Here is a 25698-nt window from a genome sequence, read left to right as displayed (position 1 = left end):
CCCTTCCAACTGAAGTTGTTCGTAATTTTAACACCCAGGTACTTAGTTGAATTGACAGCCTTGAGAATTGTACTATTTATTGAGTAATCGAATTCCAATGGATTTCTTTTGGAACTCATGTGGATCATCTCACACTTTTCGTTATTTAGCGTCAACTGCCACCTGACACACCATACAGCAATCTTTTCTAAATCGCTTTGCAACTGATACTGGTCTTCGGATGACCTTACTAGATGGTAAATTACAGCATCATCTGCGAACAGTCTAAGAGAACTGCTCAGATTGTCACCCAGGTCATTTATATAGATCAGGAACAGTAGAGGTCCCAGGATGCTTCCCTGGGTTTTTGAATACAAGTAAGTTAAAAGTGATTCTAGGTGTTTGAGGAATACACTGACCTTTCCTGAGGGAGCTCTGTAAACAGCAATAACATAAACAGGCAGTGTATTGACAAGGATTTCAATGCAACAAGCCTCAAAATGCTGGCCAACACAATATTTTTTTACATCTATAGATTTGTACACTATATTATTTCTAACACACATTATCATTCCTCCTTTGTCCATTTTACTTCTAATACAAATAGTTGCTAAGGTGTACTTGTCTAGTTGCAGCATTTCAATCCTTTCCTTCATATGATGTTCAGTAAAACATAAAATATGGACATTTTTTATTGCTGTTTACATTTGATAGATATAAAAAACGTGACAATATCAGTGTACATTTTTATGCACAAAAATACGTTATTTTTAAAACTATGTAAGTACATTTTTATCTCTTCTTGGACAACATTTCTCTATGTTACATTGATATGCAGCACTCTATGAACTAGTTTCAGATGTACATACATACCTACATATCCAGAGATCACAGCCCCTGCAGACCACATGCTGTTTCCGCAAACTGCCTCCTTTTGTTTCCTTTTTGTGCTCAGTTCCTCCAGGAGCCTTCCACCCCAAGGAATCCCACATCCTTCACTGGGTTGTCCATCCAGGACCGCCTTGGTCATCCTATGGGGCAACAGGTGTTTAGTTTCTTATCAACTGTTTTCTTTACCTCTCTTTCTTCTGGTTTCATTTACTCTTCTGCTTCTGTATGATTGTTGGTTGTTGAACCAAGAGGCACATTTTCTCGTTCATCCTCCTCATTCATTCTCCTTTATCAAAGATTGGTCCCTGTATGTTCCTCATTATTCTTCTTTCAAATACGAATTGCTTTTCCTTTACTCATTGTGCCATGCTGCAGGTTTATGAAATGTACATGACTGCAAAGCATATCACAGTGTTACATATTTTCATCTTAATAGTTTTTTGATTTTGAACTGAGCATTCTCTCTGAGCGAACACATGCCTTTCAGTTTCTTTTTATTTATTTATTTTTTTAAAAGCTGTACATTAGAGAAGTTAGAAAGCAATAATAGCCACAAAATATTTTGTTAAAAGGTTTTAAGAAGTGTGCTATAACAAAGCGAACAAAAACCTCTGAGCCAGTGACCAACAGTCTTTTGCTGAAATGAGTAACAATTATGGTTACATGCCCATACTGCTGAGATTTTAGTATAGTTTACTTTATCATTCCTTTTTTTGTCTGTGTTCTTGTTTGTAAGTCAAATATAACATGTGCAGGTGAAAGTTCAATTAGCTGAGAAAGCACAGGAGGCAGCTGAGGCGGCAATGGCAGCTTTGGCAGGAAAACAGCAACTTGTTGATGAACTTGAAAGTGAAGTGCGTGAAGCACAAGAAATTCTGCAAGAGGAAAATGCAGCTTTGCAAGCCGCTCAGCAAGAAGCACAGTCAGCTATGACTTCTGCTCAACAAGCTGAACAGGAAGTACGTATAATTGTTTCAGCATCATCTGCATTTTGTTTCATTATTAGTGTTTTGCAATGAGAGAGCTGTGGAAGTGTCGTCTATTTTGGGGGCTGTGAGGTGTGTTAAACACCTCTTGAATTTGCTTGTCTAGTTATCTCCCACCAATAGTGGTATAGAAGAGCACTCGATATACTCATTGGGATTCCTCCAAAGCCTATTATAAAATAACTATTTTTTTAACATTTTTACTATCCCTGAAGTACTCTGTCCACACTTCCTACAGATGTTAGGCTACATCTTCCAGTTGCAGTACCACTGACAGGTTCCGTACTGTCAGTCGATTTAAAACTGATTCACAATTTGTGGCAGTTTAGTTGCTGTTTAAATACATGCATTCACTCTTGCCCCCCCCCCCCCCCCCCCACAAGTTAAGGTAGATTCATCATTTATGTTAGTTTCGTATTCCTTATTCATGTTGCAGCTCAAAGTGCTGAACTCTGCTATCCAGCTGGAAAAGAGTGCTGTGTCGAATGCTGAAACAACTGCCCAAGGAGCACAGCAGGAAGTGGTCGAGAAGACTCAGGTCCTGGATGCAGCTAAACGTCGAATTGAAGCACTCACAAACGACTTGAATAGTGCCCGTGCAGACCTGGCTAATACCAAGCAAGCAGCAAATAAAGCGGCGCAGGCTGCCCAAGCTGCTCGTACTAATGCTGCCAGAAACCGACGTAGATTGAGAGGAAGCCAAACAGCTGACTCCATTAACGGCCCAGCAGTTTTACAGGTTCAAGGCACTCCACAACAAATAAGAAGACATCGAAGGCACTTTTATCCAGCAAGGGTCTCATCTGCAGCTTAAGTCATACTGTACACTATTTCTTTGTTACATTATGGAACTTCATGCATGGAGATTGTCTTTTCTCTGAAAAGTTGAAAACGATATTTACCTTCATTTTATACTGTATATATTTGCTACACTTTTAATGGTACAGGAATGGTTCTCTTATCAAGAGGACATATCATATTTATCCTGTCTGGTACTTGGAAATGCATAAAGAACAACTGATATGACTCCAAACTGAGACAGCCAAGCAGTGAACTGGCAGTCTTGGTTTCAGTTGCATACCAAAGGTGGTGTGTATATAATGATTAGATACAGATAAAAAAGACATGTTGTACATAAGAAATTAATGCAACAGCCAGGTCAGTGGCACTGCACTATCCTGTTCACCTCCTATTCCTGCCCTCAGTAACAATTGCTTATTTACATATATTTACTGATTTAATTTGATATTGTATGTATATATATATATATGATATGCAGTCCTTGTAAAGAATTTCTTAAGTTATATTTTATAGCTACCAATGAAAGCTGTAAATAAATTGTATTTATACAGTTGTCCTCAGTGCAAAGGAATATACTTGAAGGTTAAACAATAGAAAATACTCTGCCATGTAGCATGCAACACAACAATAAAATTGGAAGTAAATTTTGTCAATACACTGTGTACAAGATTTATAACTGAAAAGTTGTCTGGAAATGCATTGTTGCTGTTCTTGGAAGGCCGCAGTTAATCCACTTTTGTTACGGCGCTGTTCCAGTAATGTTGTGTTTTTCTTGTAAGTCATTATGTTGCCAACTCAAATTCAACAGAAAATGTTTGTAAAATGAGAGACTTAGCAGATATAGGACACTTTCAACAAAGACTGCTGTTTCGGTTTTTGTTTGCACCAACACATCAAAATAATAGACTCACAGAAAATTGTGTTTTATGTAGAGGAATAAATAGAAACAGTCACATGCAAGAGAGACACTAAGAGGATTTTCTGACAAAATAGTGAAGTTAATATCATAATATTAACTAGAAAATCTAATAACCGTATTGAAAATCAGTTTCGACACAAGTAGTCATCTTTCTCGTTTAACGGTTAGAAATGTATGGGGATTATGTTTGTTGCTTGCAAACTTAAAGTGAATTAGTAGGTGTTCAGCAAAATTTGGAAGCCATATTAGCCATCGTTAACAGATTTCAGGCTGCTGCCCTAATCTGTTTCGGTGTTGAGGCGCACAATCATACAAACCTACAACACATCTGGTTTCATTGAAATTGCCTAAAACTACAGTGTCGCTGTATCTTCTGATGTGCAACCTGTGACTTGTTTGTCTGCACTAGAGGGTGAATGGCATGTGGGTAGTGGGTTCAGATATCTCTGGCCAGAAGATGAATATGGAAACTGGATGCACAGCTTCCCTCTTATGTCTTAGAAACAGGTACAAGCAAGGTGCTGCCCATTGTTGATAACACATCAGAGCCAGCATGGGATGCCCCGTCTGTTGGGTCAGTGGCCGATTTTCCTGCCATTTCTGGACAAGCACAGAGGTGACGGGCGCTCCAACATTACATGGGTAATAGACACCCCAATTCCTTCTCCAGGGAAATAACAGGCAGCTTGGGAAAGAAGGCCACTGTGCACTCATTAAGCTTTGTTAAGGTATCACATCCAAGATGTGCTGTAGGCTCTCCCAGTAGCTGCCGTGGGTGTATCCGGCTGGCAAATAGTAGCTTATGTTGGCATGAATGATGCCTGCCGATGTGGTGGAGTGGGTGGTTACATTTTCTTTGAAATCTATTTGGTTTTGTCCAATACTTATTGTCCACTGCAACAAGGGGCTATAAACTACTGAGGTAGGTAACCTCAAAACAGTCATAAATTGGTTATCTGTAGTCTACATTCTACTTCCCCACTTTTCAAGCTCTCGATAGCCAAAAAGAAATTTTTAATTGAAACTGTGAGGTAGTGGGATGTAGTAACTGAAATAATGTAACTACTTTTTCAAGAAAGTGTCCAGATATTCAAATTTATTTTATAGCTCATGTAAAAAAACACTAAAATTTCAACTAAATTGTTTCCTTTAACTGTCATCTAGCACAATTCAGAATCAAATCATTTTCACAGTTCTACAAATTCTGGCTCTGTCAAACATCAGCTTGACTAATCCAAGACAGTTTAGCCCATTCTGATGTTTATTTTTATACGTTGTGAATCAAGTATAATCACAGTGTCTCTCAAAGTTCATCTACATCTACATGGAGACTGCAAATCACACTTAAGTGCCTGATCACACTTAAGTGCCTGGCAGAGGGTTCACTGAATCACCATCACAACAATTATCTATTATTCGAATTTTGCACATCACGCGAAGAAAAGGAACACGTGTATCTTTCCATGTGAGCTCTAATTTCCCTTATTTTTTTCATGATGATGGTTCTCCCTATATAAGTTGGCATCAACAACATATTTTCACATTCTGAGGAGAAAGTTGGTGATTGAAATTTCGTGAGAAGATTCTGCTGCAACAAAAAAAGCCTTTGTTTTAATTATGTCCAACCCAAATCCTGTATCATGCCAGTGACACTCTCTCCCCTAATTCTCAGTAATACAAAACATGCTGCTCTGCTTTGAACTCTCCCATTAATTCCACCTGGTAAGGAACCAACACTGTGCATCTGTACTCCAAAGGAGGATAGAGATATGATTATATTAGATCTAGTTTTCGTTCCATAGACCTAAAAATGAGAAGATTCTTTTGGGTGTGAAATAATGTCAGAAAGTATAACATAAAAAACATAAAACACCCTGCCCTGATCATTTGTCAGGAGATTGTCAAAATAGATGAATACATTACAGTAAACTGGAACTGCTAATAATTACAGAATTAATACACTGTCAGAATGAAACATAGTTATGCAGTTTTAATAAATTTATTATACACAAAATACCTAGTCTTGACTGTGGTGACCAAGTGCTATCAAAACTGAAATATAACAGACATTTTTACTTAAGTTATTCAACAGTCATTGCTAAGATATTCATCTATATAGTAGAAGGAGCTGTCTATCAAAAACTCTTTCAAACTCTGTTTAAACCGTACTTTATCCAAAACCAAGTTTTTAATGGTTGCTGATAATTTATTGAAAATGTGTGTTCCTGAATACTGGATCCCTTTTTGGACCAAACTAAGTGATTTAAGGTCTTTATGTAGGCTAGACTGTTCTCATTCCTAGTATTGATTCCATGTTCTGAGCTATTGGTTGGAAGTAGAGATATATTAATTGCAGAAAATTTCATTAATGAACAAATGTATTAAGAAGCAGTGGTTAGAATACAAGATTTCTTGAACAGATTTCTACATGACGTTATTGAATTGACACCACAAATAATTCTTATTACAGAGTTTGGCATGCTAAAAACTTTTGCTTATTTCATGAGTTACGTCCGTGTGAACCGAGACAAGGCGCCCTAGACCGTGCGGCTGTCCTGGGCGGCCGCCCTTCCCAACTGAATTGTTATCTCATAAATCCTCCCCCCATGAACTATGGACCTTGCCGTTGGTGGGGAGGCTTGCGTGCCTCAACGATACAGGTAGCCGTACTGTAGGTGCAACCACAACGGAGGGGTATCTGTTGAGAGGCCAGACAAACGGATGGTTCCTGAAGAGGGGCAGCAGCCTTTTCAGTAGTTGCAGGGGCACCAATCTGGACTGATCTGGACTAACCAAAACGACCTTCCTGTTGTGGTACTGCAAATGGCTGAAAGCAAGGGGAAACTAGTCGTAATTTTTCCCAAGGGCATGCAGCTTTACTGTATGGTTAAAAGATGATGGTGTCCTCTTGGGTAAATTATTCCGGAGGTAAAATAGTACCCCATTCAGATCTCCGGGCAGGGACTACTCAAGAGGACGTCGTTATCAGGAGAAAGAAAACTGGCATTCTACGAATCGGAGCGTGGAATGTCAGATCCCTTAATCGGGCAGGCAAGTTAGAAAATTTTAAAAGGGAAATGGATAGGTTAAATTTAGATATAATGGGAATTAGTGAAGTTCGGTGGCAGGAGGACTTGGAGGAACAAGACTTCTGGTCAGGTGAATACAGGGTTATAAATACAAAATCAAATAGGGGTAATGCAGGAGCAGGTTTAATAATGAATAAAAAAAAATAGGAGTGCGGGTAAGCTGCTACAAACAGCATAGTGAACGCATTATTGTGGCCAAGATAGACAAGAAGCCCATGCCTACTACAGTAGTACAAGTTTATATGCCGACTAGCTCTGCAGGTGACGAAGAAATTGAAGAAATGTATAATGAGATAAAAGAAATTATTCAGGTAGTGAAGGGAGACGAAAATTTAATAGTCATGGTTGACTGGAATTCAACAGTAGGAAAAGGAAGAGAAGGAAACGTAGTAGGTGAATATGGATTGGGGCTAAGAAATGCAAGAGGAAGCCGCCTTGTAGAATTTTGCAAAGAGCATAACTTAATCAGAGCTAACACTTGGTTCAAGAATCATAAAAGTAGGTTGTATACATGGAAGAATCCTGGAGATACTAAAAGGTATCAGATAGATTATATAATGGTAAGACAGAGATTTAGGAACCAGGTTTTAAATTGTAAGACATTTCCAGGGGCAGATGTGGACTCTGACCACAATCTATTGGTTATGAACTGTAGATTAAAACTGAAGAAATTGCAAAAAGTGGGAATTTAATGAGATGGGACCTGGATAAACTGACTAAACCAGAGGTTGTACAGAGTTTCAGGGAGAGCATAAGGGAACAATTGACAGGAATGGGGGAAAAAATACAGTAGAAGAAGAATGGGTAGCTCTGAGGGATGAAGTCGTGAAGGCAGCAGAGGATCAAGTAGGTAAAAGACGATGGCTAGTAGAAATCCTTTGGTAACAGAAGAAATATTGAATTTAATTGATGAAAGGAGAAAATATAAAAATGCAGTAAATGAAGCAGGCAAAAAAGAATACAAATTTCTCAAAAATGAGATCGACAGGAAGTGCAAAATGGCTAAGCAGGGATGGCTAGAGGACAAAGGTAAGGATGTAGAGTCTTATCTCACTAGGGGTAAGATAGATACAGCCTACAGGAAAATTAAAGAGACCTTTGGAGAAAAGAGAACCACTTGCATGAATATCAAGGGCTCAGATGGAAACCCAGTTCTAAGCAAAGACGGGAAAGCAGAAAGGTGGAAGGAGTATATAGAGGGTTTATACAGGAGCAATGTTCTTGAGAACAATATTGTGGAAATGGAAGAGTAGGTAAATGAAGATGAAATGGGAGCTATGACACTTCATGGTTTGACAGAGCACTGAAAAGCCTAAGCCGAAACAAGGCCCTGAGAGTGGACAACATTCCAATGGAACTACTGACGGCCTTGGGAGAGCCAGTCCTGACAAAACTCTACCATCTGGTGAGCAAGATGTATGAGACAGGCAAAATTCCCTCAGACTTCAAGAAGAATGTAATAATTCCAATCCCAAAGAAAGCAGGTGTTGACAGGTGTGAAAATTACCGAACTATCAGTTTAATAAGTCACGGCTGCAAAATACTAACACGAATTCTTTACAGACGAATGGAAAAACTGGTAGAAGCCGACCTCGGGGAAGATCAGTTTGGATTTGATAGAAATGTTGGAACACGTGAGGCAATACTGACCTTACGACTTATCTTAGAAGAAAGATTAAGGAAAGGCAAACCTATGTTTCTAGCATTTGTAGACTTAGAGAAAGCTTTTGACAATATTAACTGGAATACTATCTTTCAAATTCTAAAGGTGGCAGGGGTAAAGTACAGGAAGCGAAAGGCTATTTATGATTTGTAGAGAAACCAGATGGCAGTTATAAGAGTCGAGGGGCATGAAAGGGAAGCAGTGGTTGGGAAGGGAGTGAGACAGGGTTGTAGCCTCTCCCCGATGTTATTCAATCTGTATATTGAGAAAGCAGTAAAGGAAACAAAACAAAAATCTGGAGTAAGTATTAAAATCCAGGGAGAAGAAATAAAAACTTTGAGGTTTGCCGATGACATTGTAATTCTGTCAGAGACAACAAAGGACTTGGAAGAGCAGTGGAACAGAATGGACAGTGTCTTGAAAGGAGGATACAAGATGAACATCAACAAAAGCAAAATGAGGATAATGGAATGTAGTCGAATTAAGTCGGGTGATGCTGAGGGAATTAGATTAGGAAATGAGACACTTAGAGTAGTAAAGGAGTTTTGCTATTTGGGGAGCAAAATAACTGAAGATGGTCGAAGTAGAGAGGATATAAAATGTAGACTGGCAATGGCAAGGAAAGCATTTCTGAAGAAGAGAAATTTGTTAACATCGAGTATAGATTTAAGTGTCAGGAAGTCATTTCTGAAAGTATTTGTATGGAGTGTAGCCATGTATGGAAGTGAAACGTGGACGATAAATAGTTTAGACAAGAAGAGAATAGAAGCTTTCAAAATGTGGTGCTACAGAAGAATGCTGAAGATTAGATGGGTAAATCACATAACTAATGAGGCGGTATTAAATAGGATTGGGGAGAAGAGGAGTTTGTGGCACAACTTGACAAGAAGAAGTGACCGGTTGGTAGGACATGTTCTGAGGCATCGAGGGATCACAAATTTAACATTGGAGGGCAGCGTGGAGGGTAAAAATTGTAGAGAGAGAGAGAGAGAGAGAGAGAGAGAGAGAGAGAGATGAGTACACTAAGCAGATTCAGAAGGATGTAGGTTGCACTAGGTACTTGGGGATGAAGAAGCTTGCACAGGATAGAGTAGCATGGAGAGCTGCATCAGACCAGTCTCAGGACTTGAATACCACAACAACAGCAGCAGTAGGACCACATGGTGTAAAAAAAAATTGCAGACTTTACTGCAGCAGTACTGATAAAGAGTTCTCTATTCAGTGCCTACAAGACCTACGTGTTTTCAAACTGAAAGGCGCTAATATTGTTCTGCTCCAGCTACTATGTCCCGTTCGCGCGTCGAAAATTGGTTGCAAAAACGTATTTAGAATTAGTAGAAAATTGCATTTTCTGTTTTTTCAGCGCCAGTGTCACAGATCACTATGGTAAATAGCCAGTGCGTTGCGTGCGTGTTGGCTGCCTGTCTGAAAGCTCTGGTCAGATCAATGTCGATACCATCAGGACAGTGAAAACTGCGTAATCCTAGCGGCCTTACAGCGTGTGAACGAGGGGAAGGCCGTGGCTAATGGGTAAGTACCGTGGCCCAGGGGGGGGAGGCGGCTCACGCGACATGCTCAGTGCTGCCAACACACACTATCACAGAGATGTCCAAAGCGGCGCCCCGGCTGCCATGGTACCCATGATATATGTTTACATGCGCCCTTCACAAGCAAATTTATTCCAACGATTTCTAATATTACATCGAATTACAAAACTGCTCTTTGTACACCCAACGCAGTACTCATTATTTTCCTGCTCAGATTTTAAACCGAACTGGCTGGGGATTGTAGCCCATCACTGAATCCCAACAATAGGTCCGCTCTTTATGAATACGGTTGTGTCGTCCGAAAGCTTCTGTGCTATGTTTGTGCCTCTATCCAGCTCAACTTAAGAACATAACAGGAGGGCAGTGTGGAGGGTAAAAATCGTAGAGGGAGACCGAGAGATGAATACACAAACCAGATTGAGAAGGATGTAGGTTGCAGTAGGTACTGGGAGATGAAGGAACTTGCACAGAATAGATTAGCATGGAGAGCTGCATCAAACCAGTTGCAAGACTGAAGACCACAACAACAACATCTCATAAATTTGACACTGTCAACCCATTTGATCTGAGTGTCTTCATATGTTATCCAAATGCTGGGTCTTTTCAAAATTTAATGACAGTGAATTAGCTTTAAACCATTTATTTATGCCAGAGAAAATTTGATTAGCAGCCATTTCTAAATCTGTAGTTGACTTGTAACTTACTGCAATGTTTGTATCATTGCAAACAAAACAAACATAGCACCTGGCAATGTAACAGACAAGAGGTCATTAATGCACATAAGAAAAAGCAATGGACCCAAGATGGAACCTTGAGGAACACGGCATGCAATTAATTTCAAGTCAGATGAAGATTGTCTTCCTACTGCATATGTGTTTTGCAACGACACCCTTTTATGCCAGAGAAAATTTGATTAGCAGCCATTTCTAAATCTGTAGTTGACTTGCAACTTACTGCAATGTTTGTATCACTGCAAACAAAACAAACATAGCACCTGGCAATGTAACAGACAAGAGGTCATTAATGCACATAAGAAAAAGCAATGGACCCAAGATGGAACCTTGAGGAACACGGCATGCAATTAATTTCCAGTCAGATGAAGACTGACTTCCTACTGCACAGGTGTTTTGCAACGACACCCTTTGTTTCCTGTTAGTTGGATAAGACTCTAACCATTTTGCAGCACTACTGGTGACACAATAATATTCTAATTTAGTTACAAGAATGCTGTGATTCACATAGTCAAATGTCTTTGACAGGTCACAGAAAATGCCAATAGCCCTAATTTGTTATTTGATTAATTAAGTACATTCTGACTGAAGATGTAAATGGCTTTCTCTATAAAAGAACCCTTAAGAAATCCAAACTATGACTTGGACAATATATTATTTCCCGTCAGGTGCTTAAGGAGATGCTTGAACACAACCTTTTCAAACATGTTTGAAAAAGCCAGCAAAAGTGAAATTGGCCAACAGTTTGATGGTATCTTTTTATACCCCACCTTGTAAAGATGTATAACTTCAGCGTATTTTAGCCAGTCTGGAAATGTTCCACTGATAAGAGATTGATTACACAAATAACTTAAGACAGAACTCAACTCACATGAGCACTCTTTGATTAACTTCATTGATATGTTATCATACTCAGATTTTAAGGATTTTATGATGGATGTTACTTCTTTGGGAGACATGAGTGTCATTTCCATTTTACTGAAATTATTTTTAAAGACTTCTCTCTGACTCCATTGCACTATTCACCAAACCTGATACTCCAAACTGTCAGTAACAAAATCAAAATACTTGTTCAAGAGATTTGCAACACTATATGCACTTATCACCAATGTCTCATTTCTTCTTCTTGTTTCAAATGGGCCTACATTGGACCATGCTTGTTCAACTGTTTGGCTTTGATCTTTGCCCAGTACTGTCACATCCTCTGCTGCTCTTTCCTTACTTCTGTCCAGGGGGTACCTTTTCGTTAGGAATTTTCCTGAAATCCTCGGACTTCTTTCAGGGTGTGTCTCACAGACTGTCTATTCTGGAGATCAGTTATTCCCTGTTCTTTAATGTCTTTCTCGTTTTCTGTCAGCCAAGTGGTGCAAACCTTCTTGTTTTGCCAGAAGGTGAACAGACGGTTGGTCAATCTGTTTGGAGGCAATCTTGCAACATGGCTATAGAAAGCTACCCTTCTTTTTCTTGCAAGTCGGAGAGCCTCTCGATATGTTCATAAACCTCTGAGTTATGCACCCTTCTGAATTCCCCAGCTTCTTCTTCTGGGCCTAGGATCTTCCTGAGGATTCTCCTCTCTGACTTCCAATTTCTCCATATGACCTCTCCAGTTCATGAATCCTGTTGCATAACCAAGACGATATTTCATAAGCACGCAATTTGATTACAAGTCACCTGTGACTGTGAGGTACAGTGTCAAAACGTCCTGGAACTCTTTAAAACATAGAATCAATTTGAAATCCCTTGTCAATAGCACTCAACACTTTGTGTGAGTAAAGAGCTAGTTGTGTTTCACAAGAATGCTGTTTTCTAAATCTTTGTTGACTGTGTGTCAATAGACCATTCTCTCCAAGGTAGTTCATAATGTTTGAACACAATATATGTTCAAAATCCTGCTGCATATCAACATTAATGACATGGGCCTGTAATTTAGTGGACTACTCCTACTGCCTTTCATGAAAGTTGGCGTGACCTGTGCAGCTTTCCAGTCTTTGGATAAGGATCTTTCGCTGAGTGAGCAGTTGTATATGATTGTTAAGTGTGGAGTTATTGCATCAGCGTAGTGTGGAAGGAACCTAATTGGTATACATTTCCATTGCATATAGCCATTGTTGCTATATGCCATAGTAGCAACCACCATCACAGTGAATACATCTTGTGACTCCAACAGACTGACATTTTCTCCCTGATCAACTGTGACATAAATGTCCCTGAATGCTTCTGTTGGGGCTGCCTAAATACCTCCAATGTGGACAGCAAATGAAACACTCCCTTTTCGGCTGCCAGCAGCCTCAACTAAGTTCTTGAAAAACACCTTTCTTGTCACATTAAATTTCTAATAACTTACCCAGTTGGGATGATATCTCTTTCCTGATTTTTCCTACAGTAGACAAATACTGAAAATACATCTTATTTAAATGTTGATTCTCTATTCTAATAAATGAGGAGCATTTCTTCAAAAGTTGCTAAATGCTCAGTTGTTCAAAATTTAGATTTTTGTAATTACAGATCACGCTTTTTGCCATGCATGACTTGCTGAAACGGTTTCATCAATAACTGATGTTTGCTGCTGTTATAGTGTAAGGAAAACAGTGAGGTTTTGCAAAATTCAGTATTTGCTCTCAACCAGTTAAAGCAAAATTTGATAAACACAAACTTTACTTTGCTTCTGAGAGGCCTGAAGGGAGAATAATAATGTATATGTCATTGACAATGATAATGTGAGAGTTTTCTGCAGGAAAAAAGAACATAAAATATAGACAATCACTTGCTGTCGGAACCAACAATAGAAATAAATTAGTGGTTTACACAACAACATTAACTCATAATTATTGCTCAGTTTGAGTGAGGTTTGTTAGGGAAAGGAACATCAAAAACGAAGGAAAAAGGAAAAATACTGTTTCGGTAATGTATGGCGTAAGGAGAAAAGATGGCCAGATAGCACCTGTATATGCTGCAACATTTAAAACAACATCAGGGGTATCCAATGACAGATTCTCAAAAAAAAAAATAAGAAGAAAGAAAAAGGATTAATAATAAACCACATATTGCACAAAGCTTGTGCAAAAAGTTATATGCAATATTGAAGAGCAAAATGCAAATGTGCTTAAAGTATGTTTTGATACACAACAGAACCAGCTAATACCAAAGCTCTCCATTAGATGAAGCATTCTATTCAAGACAGGTTTGGCTATACAGTTTGTGCATTATGATTCATTCCCACACACAGACGAAGCTAAGGCTTGCTTTGTATACTTGGCTTGAAACAGAAGGACCAAAAGGATGCAACCAAGTAGCCTCTCCTCTATTGGATTTTCTCAAAAACCTTGAGGATTCCCAGAAGAAAATGGGCCAAAGCAAATTCATTTATTTTCTGAGTCCTGCACTAATCAAAATAAAAATGCAGTAACTATGTGCACACCAATGACCTTATTGGGAAAAAAAGCAGGGAATTTTTAGGCTGGTATGATCTCAGCTACAGTCCTGATAGTGTTTGGTAGAGTGGATAAAGACTACCAGAAAAGGGAAAATATTCTTTAACTGACTGAATACTATAAAGAGTTGGAAAACAAACAAAACAAAGACTGGGAAGCAAAGGATCTCAAGCCCAGTGTACCAAAAGCCCTACAATCTAAGGTCCCATTCAAAATAACTGCTCACCAAGTGATGGCTTATGAAAAATGTAAGGTGGAGATTATTTTTTAAGTGCCAGACACCTATAATGGGTGTCCTGTTGGGGCTGAGGTACAGAAATCCAGGAACTTCAGCCGGGAAGTAAGGAAAACAGCCACCTTGGAAGAGAAGAGCACCTCTGCATTTATCAACTTTTGAAAAAAATTGGAAACTTTGTCCCTGTCTTTGAAATAAATAATAAATTTTTTAGAAAGGCTTAAGAGACAATTGGAATCATGCCTACAAAAGCTGCGTAAATGTTAAATAATATCATTTATGTAATTAGTATTTCAGTAAGATATTTAAAAATGTGTTTTCTCAAAAGTTTACTTTTTTTGCATTTATTGAGTTTTGAAAAAATGCTCCTCATATGTAGTTTGTAAATTTTTTTAAATAGAACTTTGAGTGGTCATTGTACTCTGAACTGTGCTTTCCATCATCACTATAACCTTTAAAGATACATTATTTTCCTTAATACTTTGTACATCTTTATTATTTTTTAGCCTCAATATGGTTCTGTAATATCATGATTATAACTTAATTCTAAAACATAAATATTCCATTACATTTCATGGTATTCTAGGCCAAAATTAACAGTTTGTGGAAAAACTTGGAAAATGTAGAACAGGACAGTAAAGGAGCGTGCATACATTTTTTTCATGTAAAATCACCTTCACTATTACTATTTCAACTCTGTACCTTCACATTTCTTCGGATGTGCAATTTCGGAAAACCATCAGTAATTTGTAAAATACTTAACCTAACTCTATAGAAACCACTAAACACTATTTTTATAAAAAAACATGTGCAATGAAAATTTCAACTTCGTGCCTTCGAATTTTAGAGGATGTGAAACTTGTCTAAGACGTACATTTTTGTGAAAGCTATTGAACTGATGAGATTAAGACTTTAATAATATTCAAATGTATCTAAACCATCTTAGCAATAACTGAATGATTTTAAATTATACAATTGTTTGGTTTGCTGTTGCACCAGACAGTAGTGTGTGTATTTGTCTTAGAAGTGAAGAATGAGGAGAGACATAAGGGTAATCCTGCTCTCTCCTGGTGTTAACACCTGCCAATATCCATCCAGTGTCGTTACTTCTCCTCACCACCTGGGTTCTAAGACCTACATTGGTTACTTAAGAGAGCTGACTTGCTGGAAAGGTGGAAGCAAGGCTCGCTATTTGCAGTATCATACCAAGAATCAACAATGGTCCTCTGGTTTGGAGCTGAGTGGAAGATCCAAGCCAGTGACTCAGATGATTTGGTATTACATTCAGATGCAATTTTTTGAACCTCTCATGTCACATGGAGAACTGTAGATCCATCTAGTAAGCTTATAAGAGAATACAAATGTGAAATAATCTGCGTGAAGATAAGAATCAAATATGGTTGAAACACATTAACTTGTTGCTTTTATACCTATCTCAGGTGGTGTAGAGGCAGGTGCTTCAGAGGAAACTTGGAGCATATTGTGAATAAATTTCTCTATTATAGTTTTGTGGTAGGTGGAGACTAATTCGCAAGCTTACAGTTGTAAATGGTTCTGTAGACAGCAAATGGTGAGAGACTGTTCTGAATAACTTGTCTGAAAATTACTTCAAGTAGATACCTATAGAAAAGGCCCCTGAGGGCTGTACCTTTGGCTTCTTAGTAAGCAACAGACCCAAATTCTTCAAAACAGTAAATGTAAAGGTTATTGCTGATTATAAGGCTGTGATAGCATCAATGACTAATGGTGTTCTAAGGAATGTCATGAAAGAGGCACATATTTTTGCTTAGCAAGAGTACCAGAGAATAAATTGCAGACTATGTGAGTCATCAACATCAAATATTAACTGTGAGGTTGATGATGATGATGATGATGATGATGATGATGATGTGGAACAAAAATGGATACAACTCAAAGCATTGTATAATATGCTTTGTACTAGCATGTGCTGAGATGAATGGGGAAGACCAGTCATGTCTCTATAGCTTCATTAGAAAGATGATATGAAAGCAAAGAGATCTTAATTACAAATTTACCTGAAGACAAAGTCTAGCTGAAAAACATAAGCTGGATGTCGCCAAAATCACCATAAAAAAGCAATGGGAGAAGCAGTGAATGAATTCAAAAGTAAAATTTTGTTGATTGGCCTGACAAAAAAATCATAAGATTTTTGGTTGTATATAAAAATATACTAAGTGGATCAAAATCATTTATTCAGTCATTTTACCGGCACCAAAATGTAAGAGGATAAGAAAAGGACAAAGTACTTAATTTTCACTTCCAAAAGTGTTTTCATCACAGAGTGTAATAATGCTGGTACAATTTCTCTTTTCAATATTTGCAAGAATGCCAAAATGGCAGATATCTCAAGTGTTTGCATAATAAAAAATCAAATGCAAAGAAACAAAGGCATCTGGTCCGGAGGAGATACCTATGAAATTCTGCAAGAGAACGTGTTTGCTTTCTAGCAGCAGTTTATCATACATTGTTGGAGCACTGAAGGATACTAAGTGATTGGAAAAAAGCACACGTTAATCACATTTTCAAGAAGAGTAATCTGGCTGACGTCCATATTAGAGACAGAATTATATAAAATATTTTGTACTCACGTGTTATGCCACTTTCGGAGAATGAAAGTCTCCTTTATAAAAATCAACATAAATTCTGTAACAAAGTTCTTGTGAAACACAGCTCACTATGTTTTTTCTACAAAATTCAGAGCACTGCAAATAAAGGCATCCATGTTAATGCTGTATCCCTTGATTTACAAAACAGTCATACATTTCTGCACTTGTTAGTGAACAAAATATGAACTTTGTGAGTACCACACAAGAACTGTGACTGGATTCATGACTTCTTAGCAGATAAAAATAAACACATTATTCTTAACTTGTTGACATAGACAGATGTAAAGCTAATTTTGGAGTAGTTATAGGGCCATTACTGTTTAAATATACTATATAAATGATCTAGTGAATAAGATTAAAACCCATTTGGGTACTCAAGTGCATTAACATGCCACTTCTAGGATTTTGGGAGATAGGCCTACCCTGGCTCAAATCCACCTCACAGTTTCATGACAAGAGCTGATTAGCCGGCAAGACTGAATGTGGTTTTTAGGCGGTTTCCCAAATCAAACTATGTCAATACTGAGCTGGTATCCACATCCTTCCTCCTATACACATTAAGAAAACATTTAGAAAAGTTCTTACATTTGATCAGGGGGACAGAGACTCCATCCTGGGGCGGAAGTGGTGGCATCAGGAAGGGCATCCGGCCACCGTCTATCACTACCATTGCCGCAAACCACACACGATGCCAACCCTGTAGAGAAAGGGGCCAGGTAAAGATGAAGATGAGGATAAGATCGGAAGATCCATAGGGCCGTTCTCAGTTGATACTGTTATCTGTAGGAAAGTTGAAAAACCAGAAGACTTCAGCAGAATACAGGAAGACCTGTAAAGGATTGGTGATTGAGGCAGGAATTGACAGTTCATCCTGAATGTAAATAAATGAAACATATGGTGCATAAATAACTGAAGAGACCCATTACGTTTTGATTATGTTATTGACAACAAACAACGGGAAATAACTTAAGAATAACTGTTCAGAGAAACCTAAAACTTTAGTGACCATGTAAAAATAATTGTAGGAAAAACAGATGTCAGAAAGATATTCAGTGGAAAATATTAAGGCATTGTAATTCAGCCACAAAAGAAGTGGCTAACAAATTGCTTGTAAGGCCAGTTCTTGAGTATTGCTTTTCAGTATGTGATACTTGATGGCTGTATTAACGGTCTGGGTCTGTCACCCAAGTACATATCTTATGGTTGGGGACAGTGCGACATTTACAGTCCATTTTATTAAGTGAATGTTTGTTTGAAGATGAAGAAATTCAGGCGTTCAAAAATAACATGAATAACAATAAAAATAACAGTTTGGCTCATTTCTTTCTGTTGCGCATAAAATTTTACAATTACTGCATGTCAAACAATGATAACATCAAACTTGCAAAGCAGCCAATGATGCCACCTCCATGGTATACTCGGCACCAGATCAGTTACCATCATACTGGACTAAGACAGTGTCATGGTTATGATACATACACTAACCAGAAAATAAGAAAGTCACTTTTGCAGGGAATTTAGTACAAAATTGTACCCTTAATGGAAAATGGTGAATAAAGAAGCCTGGCATAAACTTTTTCAGGTGGTGAAAGAGCCCTGCCACACAACATTATTTGTGACCACAAACAGTAAGCCATAGAGTGGACTGGGGGCCATGTAAATAATACAGTAAATCTGTTACGTTACAAAAATGATATGGATGTTATAGAGTAACTAACTACAGACCATTTTAAGTGCTGTGTTCAGAGTGAAGGGATTGTCCAAGCCACTACACATGCAGTAGTAGAAAAGGTACTGACTATGATTGTAATAGACACGGATGTTGTGGTGAGTGTTATGTTGTCCAGTTTGTTCAATAAGAATTGTGAAGTTACTGCAGTACCCATGTATCCAGTATAGAAGTGTAAAATCATAGGAACTACTGGTGTTAAATTGCCAAAAGTCAGTATGCAAACAGAGGTGGAACTCAAAATAGGAAATGGAATAATAAAATGTCCATTCTGAGCTACAAGTGCACTGATAGTAGAGTGTCCATTTGGCACTGATTTCCTAAGAGAGAAGGATGCAGTACTTGGCTTCTCTTTAGGTAAATGCTTTCTAAGCATCAATAGCCAAAGGACTGTAATTGATCTAGTGAAAACAAAAACAGAGAATGGTACATAAAGCCAGGGATTAAGGATTGAGTTACTTAACACAAAGACAGCATACATCAGCAGTACACCCTGACACCATAGTTAGGTTGAAAATATCAAAAATCAAGTAACATGTAAGATCACAGAGTCTACTATTGTCAGCTCACTGCAACAAGCAGAATTAAACAAATTACTAGTAAAGTATGTACATGTATTTGGGAACAAGCCTGGTATTATTGCCCATACCAGTATCACATGGAAATTTGCCCCATGAAATGTACTGTCATAATATGTTTTCCACCCCATGGTCCAAGAAAGTGGCAGTCACTAAGCTGAGGTTCAGGCTCCCCTAACAGATGCCCTTGCTGGCAAAAATATGACTGGTATCCGCCCGGTCCTTGGGACCCCTGCCATGGAACAAGCTTTTGACAAACTGAAGTACCTACTAGCAAATGCAGTGACTGTTGCCCACCCGCATCCAGATGCTAAATTTTTATTACCGCGGATGCCAGTGATACCGCAGTAGGTGCTGTCCTCAGCCAAATCATCGGAGATACTACCTCTCCTTTGCAGTTTTTTTTCTATGGAGCTCAACGGTGCTCAAAAAAAAGAACTCAGCCTTTGATAGGGAGCTCTTGGCAGTTTACGAGGCTGTGAAACACTTTAGCACCGAGGTTGAGGATAGGGACTTCTACATTTTAACCAACCATAAACCTTTGGTTGCTGCTGTAAAGAACCCCCTGACTGACCCTCCACCTAGATGCTTCCGTCATTTGGACTTTATACTGCTATTTACCTTTGTCATACGGTACATCAAGGGTGCAGATAATATGGTCGCAGATTTTTTGTCTTGTGTCAGCGCTCTCACAATTCTGATAGATCTCTCTAACTTTCCTCAGTTGCAGTCTGCTGACACAGACACTATGGACCTTATTTCCTATCACAGCTCATCACTCAAACCTGTGCGATCCACCTTTACCGGTGTCATAGGCGAGGTTTGGTGTGACGAATCAACTGGTACACTGCGTCCCTTCATACCCAAACCTCTACAGAGACAAGTGTTCGACAAATTACACAACCTAGCTCACCCAGGTGTGAAAGCCTCTACTAGACTTATTTCAGAGTGCTTTGTCTGGCACGACATGCATCGCGCCTGCCAAGCCTTCCCAGATGCTTCCAGCATGCTCACATCGACTTGGTGGGCCCCCTCACCCCCTCCGAGTGTTATAGATATGTGCTACCTATTATAGACAGAACCTCTCATTGGGTGGAAGCTGCCCCGCTACCCAATATTACATCCGATTCAGTGGTACACTCCTTCATACACACTTGGATTTCACACTTTGGCTGTCCTGTTTACTTGACGACCGACCAAGGCTGTCAATTTGAGTCTGCCTTGTTTTCTGAACTATGTAGGCTGTACGGCATCAAGAAAATTCATTCAACAGCATACCACCCCCAAAGAAACGGCCTCGTGGAATGTTGGTGTAGGACACTTAAGATGGCCCTACGTTGCCATGGCCTCCTTTGGACGGAAGACCTGCCATTCGTCTTACTCGGTTTGTGGACCACTTTCAAGGAAGACCTTAAAGGCTCAGTGGCCAAGTTCTTACACTGCCAGGCGAACTTGTTGCTCCTACTCCAGTCGCCAAACCGTCTGAACAGCCATCCTTGGTAGAATGGGTGAGGCTACACTGTAACAAGCTTCAACCCCTGCCCCCTTCCAGCCACACTCCGCCGCACACATATGTTCCCAAGTTGCTCGACACTTGCGAATTTGTGTTCCTTCGCAACGACACTGTAATAGCTCAGTTACAGCCACCTTACACAGGCCAGTACAGAGTTGTCAAACAAACCAATAACACAATGGACATCTTAATTAAAGGCTCAGTAACTACTGTCTCCCTCAACAGGGTTAAACCTGCTCGCATCAAGTTTTCCCCTACCTCACCCACTGTTGAAGAGACCACGCTCTCTGGCCACCCTCAGCCTTCTTCCTCTGCTCATGATTCGAGTAAACTCATGCCTACGCCGGCCCCGTCAATGAGCCCACACTCGTTCCAGGGTTTTCTGCCTCCCGGCTCCCATAGCAGAGCCACCAGCTCCCAGGGCTCTAATATAACAGTTCCATCTTTGTGCGACAGCACACTGCACCGCTCTCCTAACCGGTGCAGCCCACAGGTTCCTGCCACGCCCACTCAGACCTCACCATCTGACACTCACCCCTCTACTCGCAGCACACCGCCCTCACCGTGCTGCGGTTTCCCCACCCCACTGGCTCAGCATACATCTCCATTAGCAGGCGCCACTTATGAGCTCTCTACCCACGTTCATCCTAATGACGTTTGTGGTTTATCTGTCGTTGTTAGTGATACTGCATTAGTGCTGTTTGCATGTGACAATTCATGTGACTTGTTAGGTGGTGGTCACAATGTGTAGTGAAGCGTTTTAAAATCTCTCGAAGTGCTACATGTGGCAACCTACGTGCTTACGTTAGGCCAAGTGGAAAGGTGATCATTAGGTTCGCTGCCAACGACACCGTTCCACACCAGCGCTCCCGCACCGGCAGACGACTACGACCGCTGACGTCGCTTCAAGATTTCAGCATCAGCATTCCAGGATTTGCTCCACGCTCTCCTCCCACACGGCCCGTGCCGTTAGATGCAGAGGAACTCACTGTAACCCAGTTAAACTCTCACCAACCCCCCACCCCCCACCTTCAGGTACGTACCCCGTACTGCATGGGGGGGGGGGGGGGCTATGTGGCGTTGATCCATGGATTGATAGGCCAAAACATCATATGCATATTATGTCTTCGACCTGATCTTTGTTTTTGTATACTCAGTTCCCGCCTAGTCTTCGACCTGTACGTTTGTCGTGTAATAAAAGTATTGATGATTAGAAGAGAGAAGTGTGGTCATTACCTCACCACCTTGATATCTCATCTCCTTCATATGCATGTTCTGCTCATCTTTCAGTGTAAGATTTTGTGCTTTCACTTTGCTTTTCTGTGTCGCTTATGGATTTGGTTTAACGCCATGCAAAGATTGAATTTTGTGCTGTCAATAGACAATGTTGTCCTAGCCTACAAAATGTGATTCTCACACAGAGTAGAAGTATATAAAGTCAGCGCAGAGTCATGATAGGAAAGTTATTTGATGGCACTAAGCCTATTTCTGTTGTAAAATATGCTGCCTAAAAAGGGATATACACATTTTTTTGTAAACTTGTCACCTAATTATGTTTTACTGTGAACCTTTGAAGTCTGTGGAAGAGATGCAAAATCAGGGACCATAAATAGTAGATTAATGAACTATAGTATTGTAAACAGTTTCTAAAGAAAGGGTTACTGTGTTAGTGAATATGTGCTGAGAATATAGCACAGTGATGAAAACACATCGATAACAGTAATGGCACAATAAAACCAACACTGTGTTAGGGCATAATGTTGTAGTATAACATCCCAGTTCTGTGGAATAACATGTCCTGCTTCTAACCACTTAGGCTGATGAAAGATGTTCATGGAAACCAGAAACATTCTTTAGGCAGCAATGAAGTGTGGAAGATCTGATCCCACTATGTGCACTCTTGTTTTGCCATATGTGCAGATTTCATGTAAAAGGTGTCAGCTCAAAAGATTGACATGGTGGACTGGCAACCATCTCCACCTGCTATGGAGGTCTGCTTATGATTTGCCATCATGGCTCAGTAATGCCTTGGAAGCCATGGGGCAAAGGGTGTGGGCAACAATGACAGTGCCAGAACAGTTAAAGATGATAGACAGGAACTGTAATCTCTAATGTCAAATGGGTACAGGAGTATGTGTTATGATCTGTTGTCAGCAAATAGTTATGAGACATCTTTGACACATGCAATTGTAAATTAAATTATAAAGAGGAAACATTGAGGTTATAACACAGAAGAGTTATCACGAAACTGGTTATGTCATTTAAATTGATCAGAGCTCTCTTTCAGCACCCACCCACTGCAAAATGTGAAGAAGTCACATGTCATGTTCTAATGGGATTGCATAGCAGGTCCACTACAGCATATAACTTCAAGTACTGCAAGCACAAAATATTTGTAGTGTAAATGTTGGCATACATATCAGCAGGGTGACGGATCATGTACATACATACATTAATACTTGTTCCATAGATCATAAATACCACATTTCGTAATGATGTGGAATGTGTCACTTTAACATAAGTTTTCTTTACACATTTTTTTTCCAGTTACTACTTCATACTAAAAATTCATCTACTGAGTAGGAGTAGTTGTCATTCAGAAATTCTTTTATTCTGTTTTTAAATATTGTTTGGTTATCTGTCAGACTTTTCATGCTATTTGGCAAATGAAGAAAGACTTTTGTGGCAGCATAATTCATCCCTTTCTGTGCCGAAGTCAAATTTAACCCAGAAAATTGAAGATCATCCTTTCTTTTAGTGTCGTAGCTATGCACTTTGCTGTTTTTTTGAAACACAGTCACCTCTCTTGATGGCTAAAAATAGATGCTTAACTTAATTTTTTCTTGATGATTGTGATTTTGGGTGTATGTTTCTTCACTACTCACCCTGAAAGAAAGTCTTGGGCTTACCATAATTTCACGATCTGCCTGCCTTGATTAATCAGATTTATTGAATAATGTGGCTGAAACAAAAATATGCTTAATAATGTGTTTATTCACACCACAAAGATCATGGGATATTTGAGACAATACCACCCATATCATCACTGCTGTGGCTGGTCCTTATACAGTTTTCAGTAATGGAAATATAAATTTACTCATTGTTTAAAACATTAATTTTGAAGTTTACAATTAAAAGTTGCCTATCTTTTAAAAACAAGTTACAGAATTTGGGTTTATAATTTATACAAACATTTCAATCATAATTTTTCTATATTCAGTTAACATTAAAATTCTGATTATTTGTGTTTTTTAATGTGCTCCTGCTGTGGTCACTGTGGTGTGTCACACCTTCAACCAATTACGTAGTTTTTGGAGGATTAAAGCTCAGACATTTTATTAAACATTCATTCTTTGAGGGATACACCAATGTACCAGTAGTCATTCTGACCTCATTTGGAAATGGGTTAGGCAAGGGGGGAAACAACAGTAGCATTACAAGTTTCCTCCACCACATATCACAACATGACCTGTACAGTATAGATGTAAATCTAAAAATTGTGAAATGAATTCTGCAGTAGCTTTACAGTAGTTTCATGGTGGTGTATTTCTACTATGATTGTCCTCAGACATAAATTACTATTAGTAAGCAAGTAGGCAAGTTTTTGATTTCATGATGATGAAGTCGCATACTAGGCAAGGTTCTAGTGGAGGAGGTTTGCCTTAATCCAACTGTAATGAGGATGAATGATGATGATGCAGACACAAAAACACCCAGTCATCTCGAGGCAGGTGAAAATCCCTGACCCCGCCAGGAATCGAACCCGGGACCCCATGCTCAGGAAGTGAGAACACTACCATGACACCACAACCTGCAGACTTTTGATTTCATGCCAATGATAATTTTTGGTAATAATAACACAACAGAACAAATAGTTATGGTTGTTTAGCCATTATGTGTGAAAGATAAACTTCCTCTTCTTCTCCAGCAACCTTGCCATAAGATGTTCTGGAAATTATTTTTGAGACACAGACAAACGTATATATATTCTGCATTTTCTAAAAGAATCTTAAATGCAGTTGGATTGTAGGGTCTTATTGTGCCAGGTACCAATAAATAAAAATTGAATATGTCTTTATGAGAAGAATTAATAAAAAAGATATTTAGTTCCTCAGAATCCATCGAAGGCACTTGAGAGTGTTTGGGAGTGAGCCTTGATTTATAATTTGCCATGCTGCCTTTCATTTATTGGGACCACTTTCTATGTAGTTTTCAGATGCTAGTTTTTCTTGTGAAGAGGAGCTGAGTTCTGTAGAATTTATTGTATTTAGTATACAAGTTATAAATTCTCTCACTCTGCTCAGTCCTGTGAATACAAGCATGCTTGCAAATCTGGTGTAATGTGTGCAAGCTGTCGCTAATTTGAGAAAGTTCTTCGATAAACCAGTTAAGCATTTTATTTTTAGGTTTCCTTGTAGTTCTAGCTTTTGTTAATGGAGAACAAGAATACCATAGTTCTATAGATTTCTCAAAAAAGTTATCAAAGGCTATTTCTGTTTCCAATTTCCCTGGTTGACATTTGTACACCCAGTCCCACTTTTCCTTCCTTAACTTATCAATAAACAGTGTAATGTACTCCTCTTTTTCTCCTCTCACCAGTACAGAGTTAGGTTCAGTAGTTTTAATTGGCTGCCTCTTATAAAGTGTCAGCAGCAAAGGATCATGATCTGCAAATTGTCATTGTGCAAATGTGATTCTAAAATCTTTCTCAATCAAATTGACTATAATGTTGTCCAAGCATGCATCCATATGAATAGGACATTTATTTGTAAAGTATAAGTTTAATGATCTTAGTACATTCAAGAATATTTTTATGACTTGTTTGTCTGTGTTAGCCATTTCAATGTTGAACTCTCCACAGATTGCAATTCTTGTCTTAAATTTCAAAATTTTTTAATTAATAATTCATATTTCTAAGTAAATAGGTTAACATCGCCATCTGGGGATCTATATAGGCTAACTACTACGATGTTTCCATC

The 25698-nt window shown here is 39.0% G+C and overlaps 1 protein-coding gene across 2 annotated transcripts in view; it reads left to right on the top strand.

Annotated features, from left to right (window-relative positions):
• Positions 1–3312, top strand: part of LOC126272650 (uncharacterized protein CG45076-like) — a 105452-nt gene extending 102140 nt beyond the window's left edge. For both annotated transcript variants that reach the window (XM_049975653.1, XM_049975654.1), the window contains 2 exons: positions 1626–1829; positions 2293–3312. In XM_049975653.1, the coding sequence (XP_049831610.1) occupies positions 1626–1829; positions 2293–2670 (582 nt within the window). In that variant the 3' untranslated portion in view covers positions 2671–3312. The remainder of the gene's footprint in view (positions 1–1625; positions 1830–2292) is intronic.
• The last annotated feature ends 22386 nt before the right edge of the window (positions 3313–25698 follow it).

Source organism: Schistocerca gregaria, chromosome 5 (genome assembly GCF_023897955.1).
Source record: "Schistocerca gregaria isolate iqSchGreg1 chromosome 5, iqSchGreg1.2, whole genome shotgun sequence".
Classification (NCBI taxonomy): domain Eukaryota; kingdom Metazoa; phylum Arthropoda; class Insecta; order Orthoptera; family Acrididae; genus Schistocerca; species Schistocerca gregaria.
This window is presented reverse-complemented; position numbering and strand designations above follow the sequence as displayed.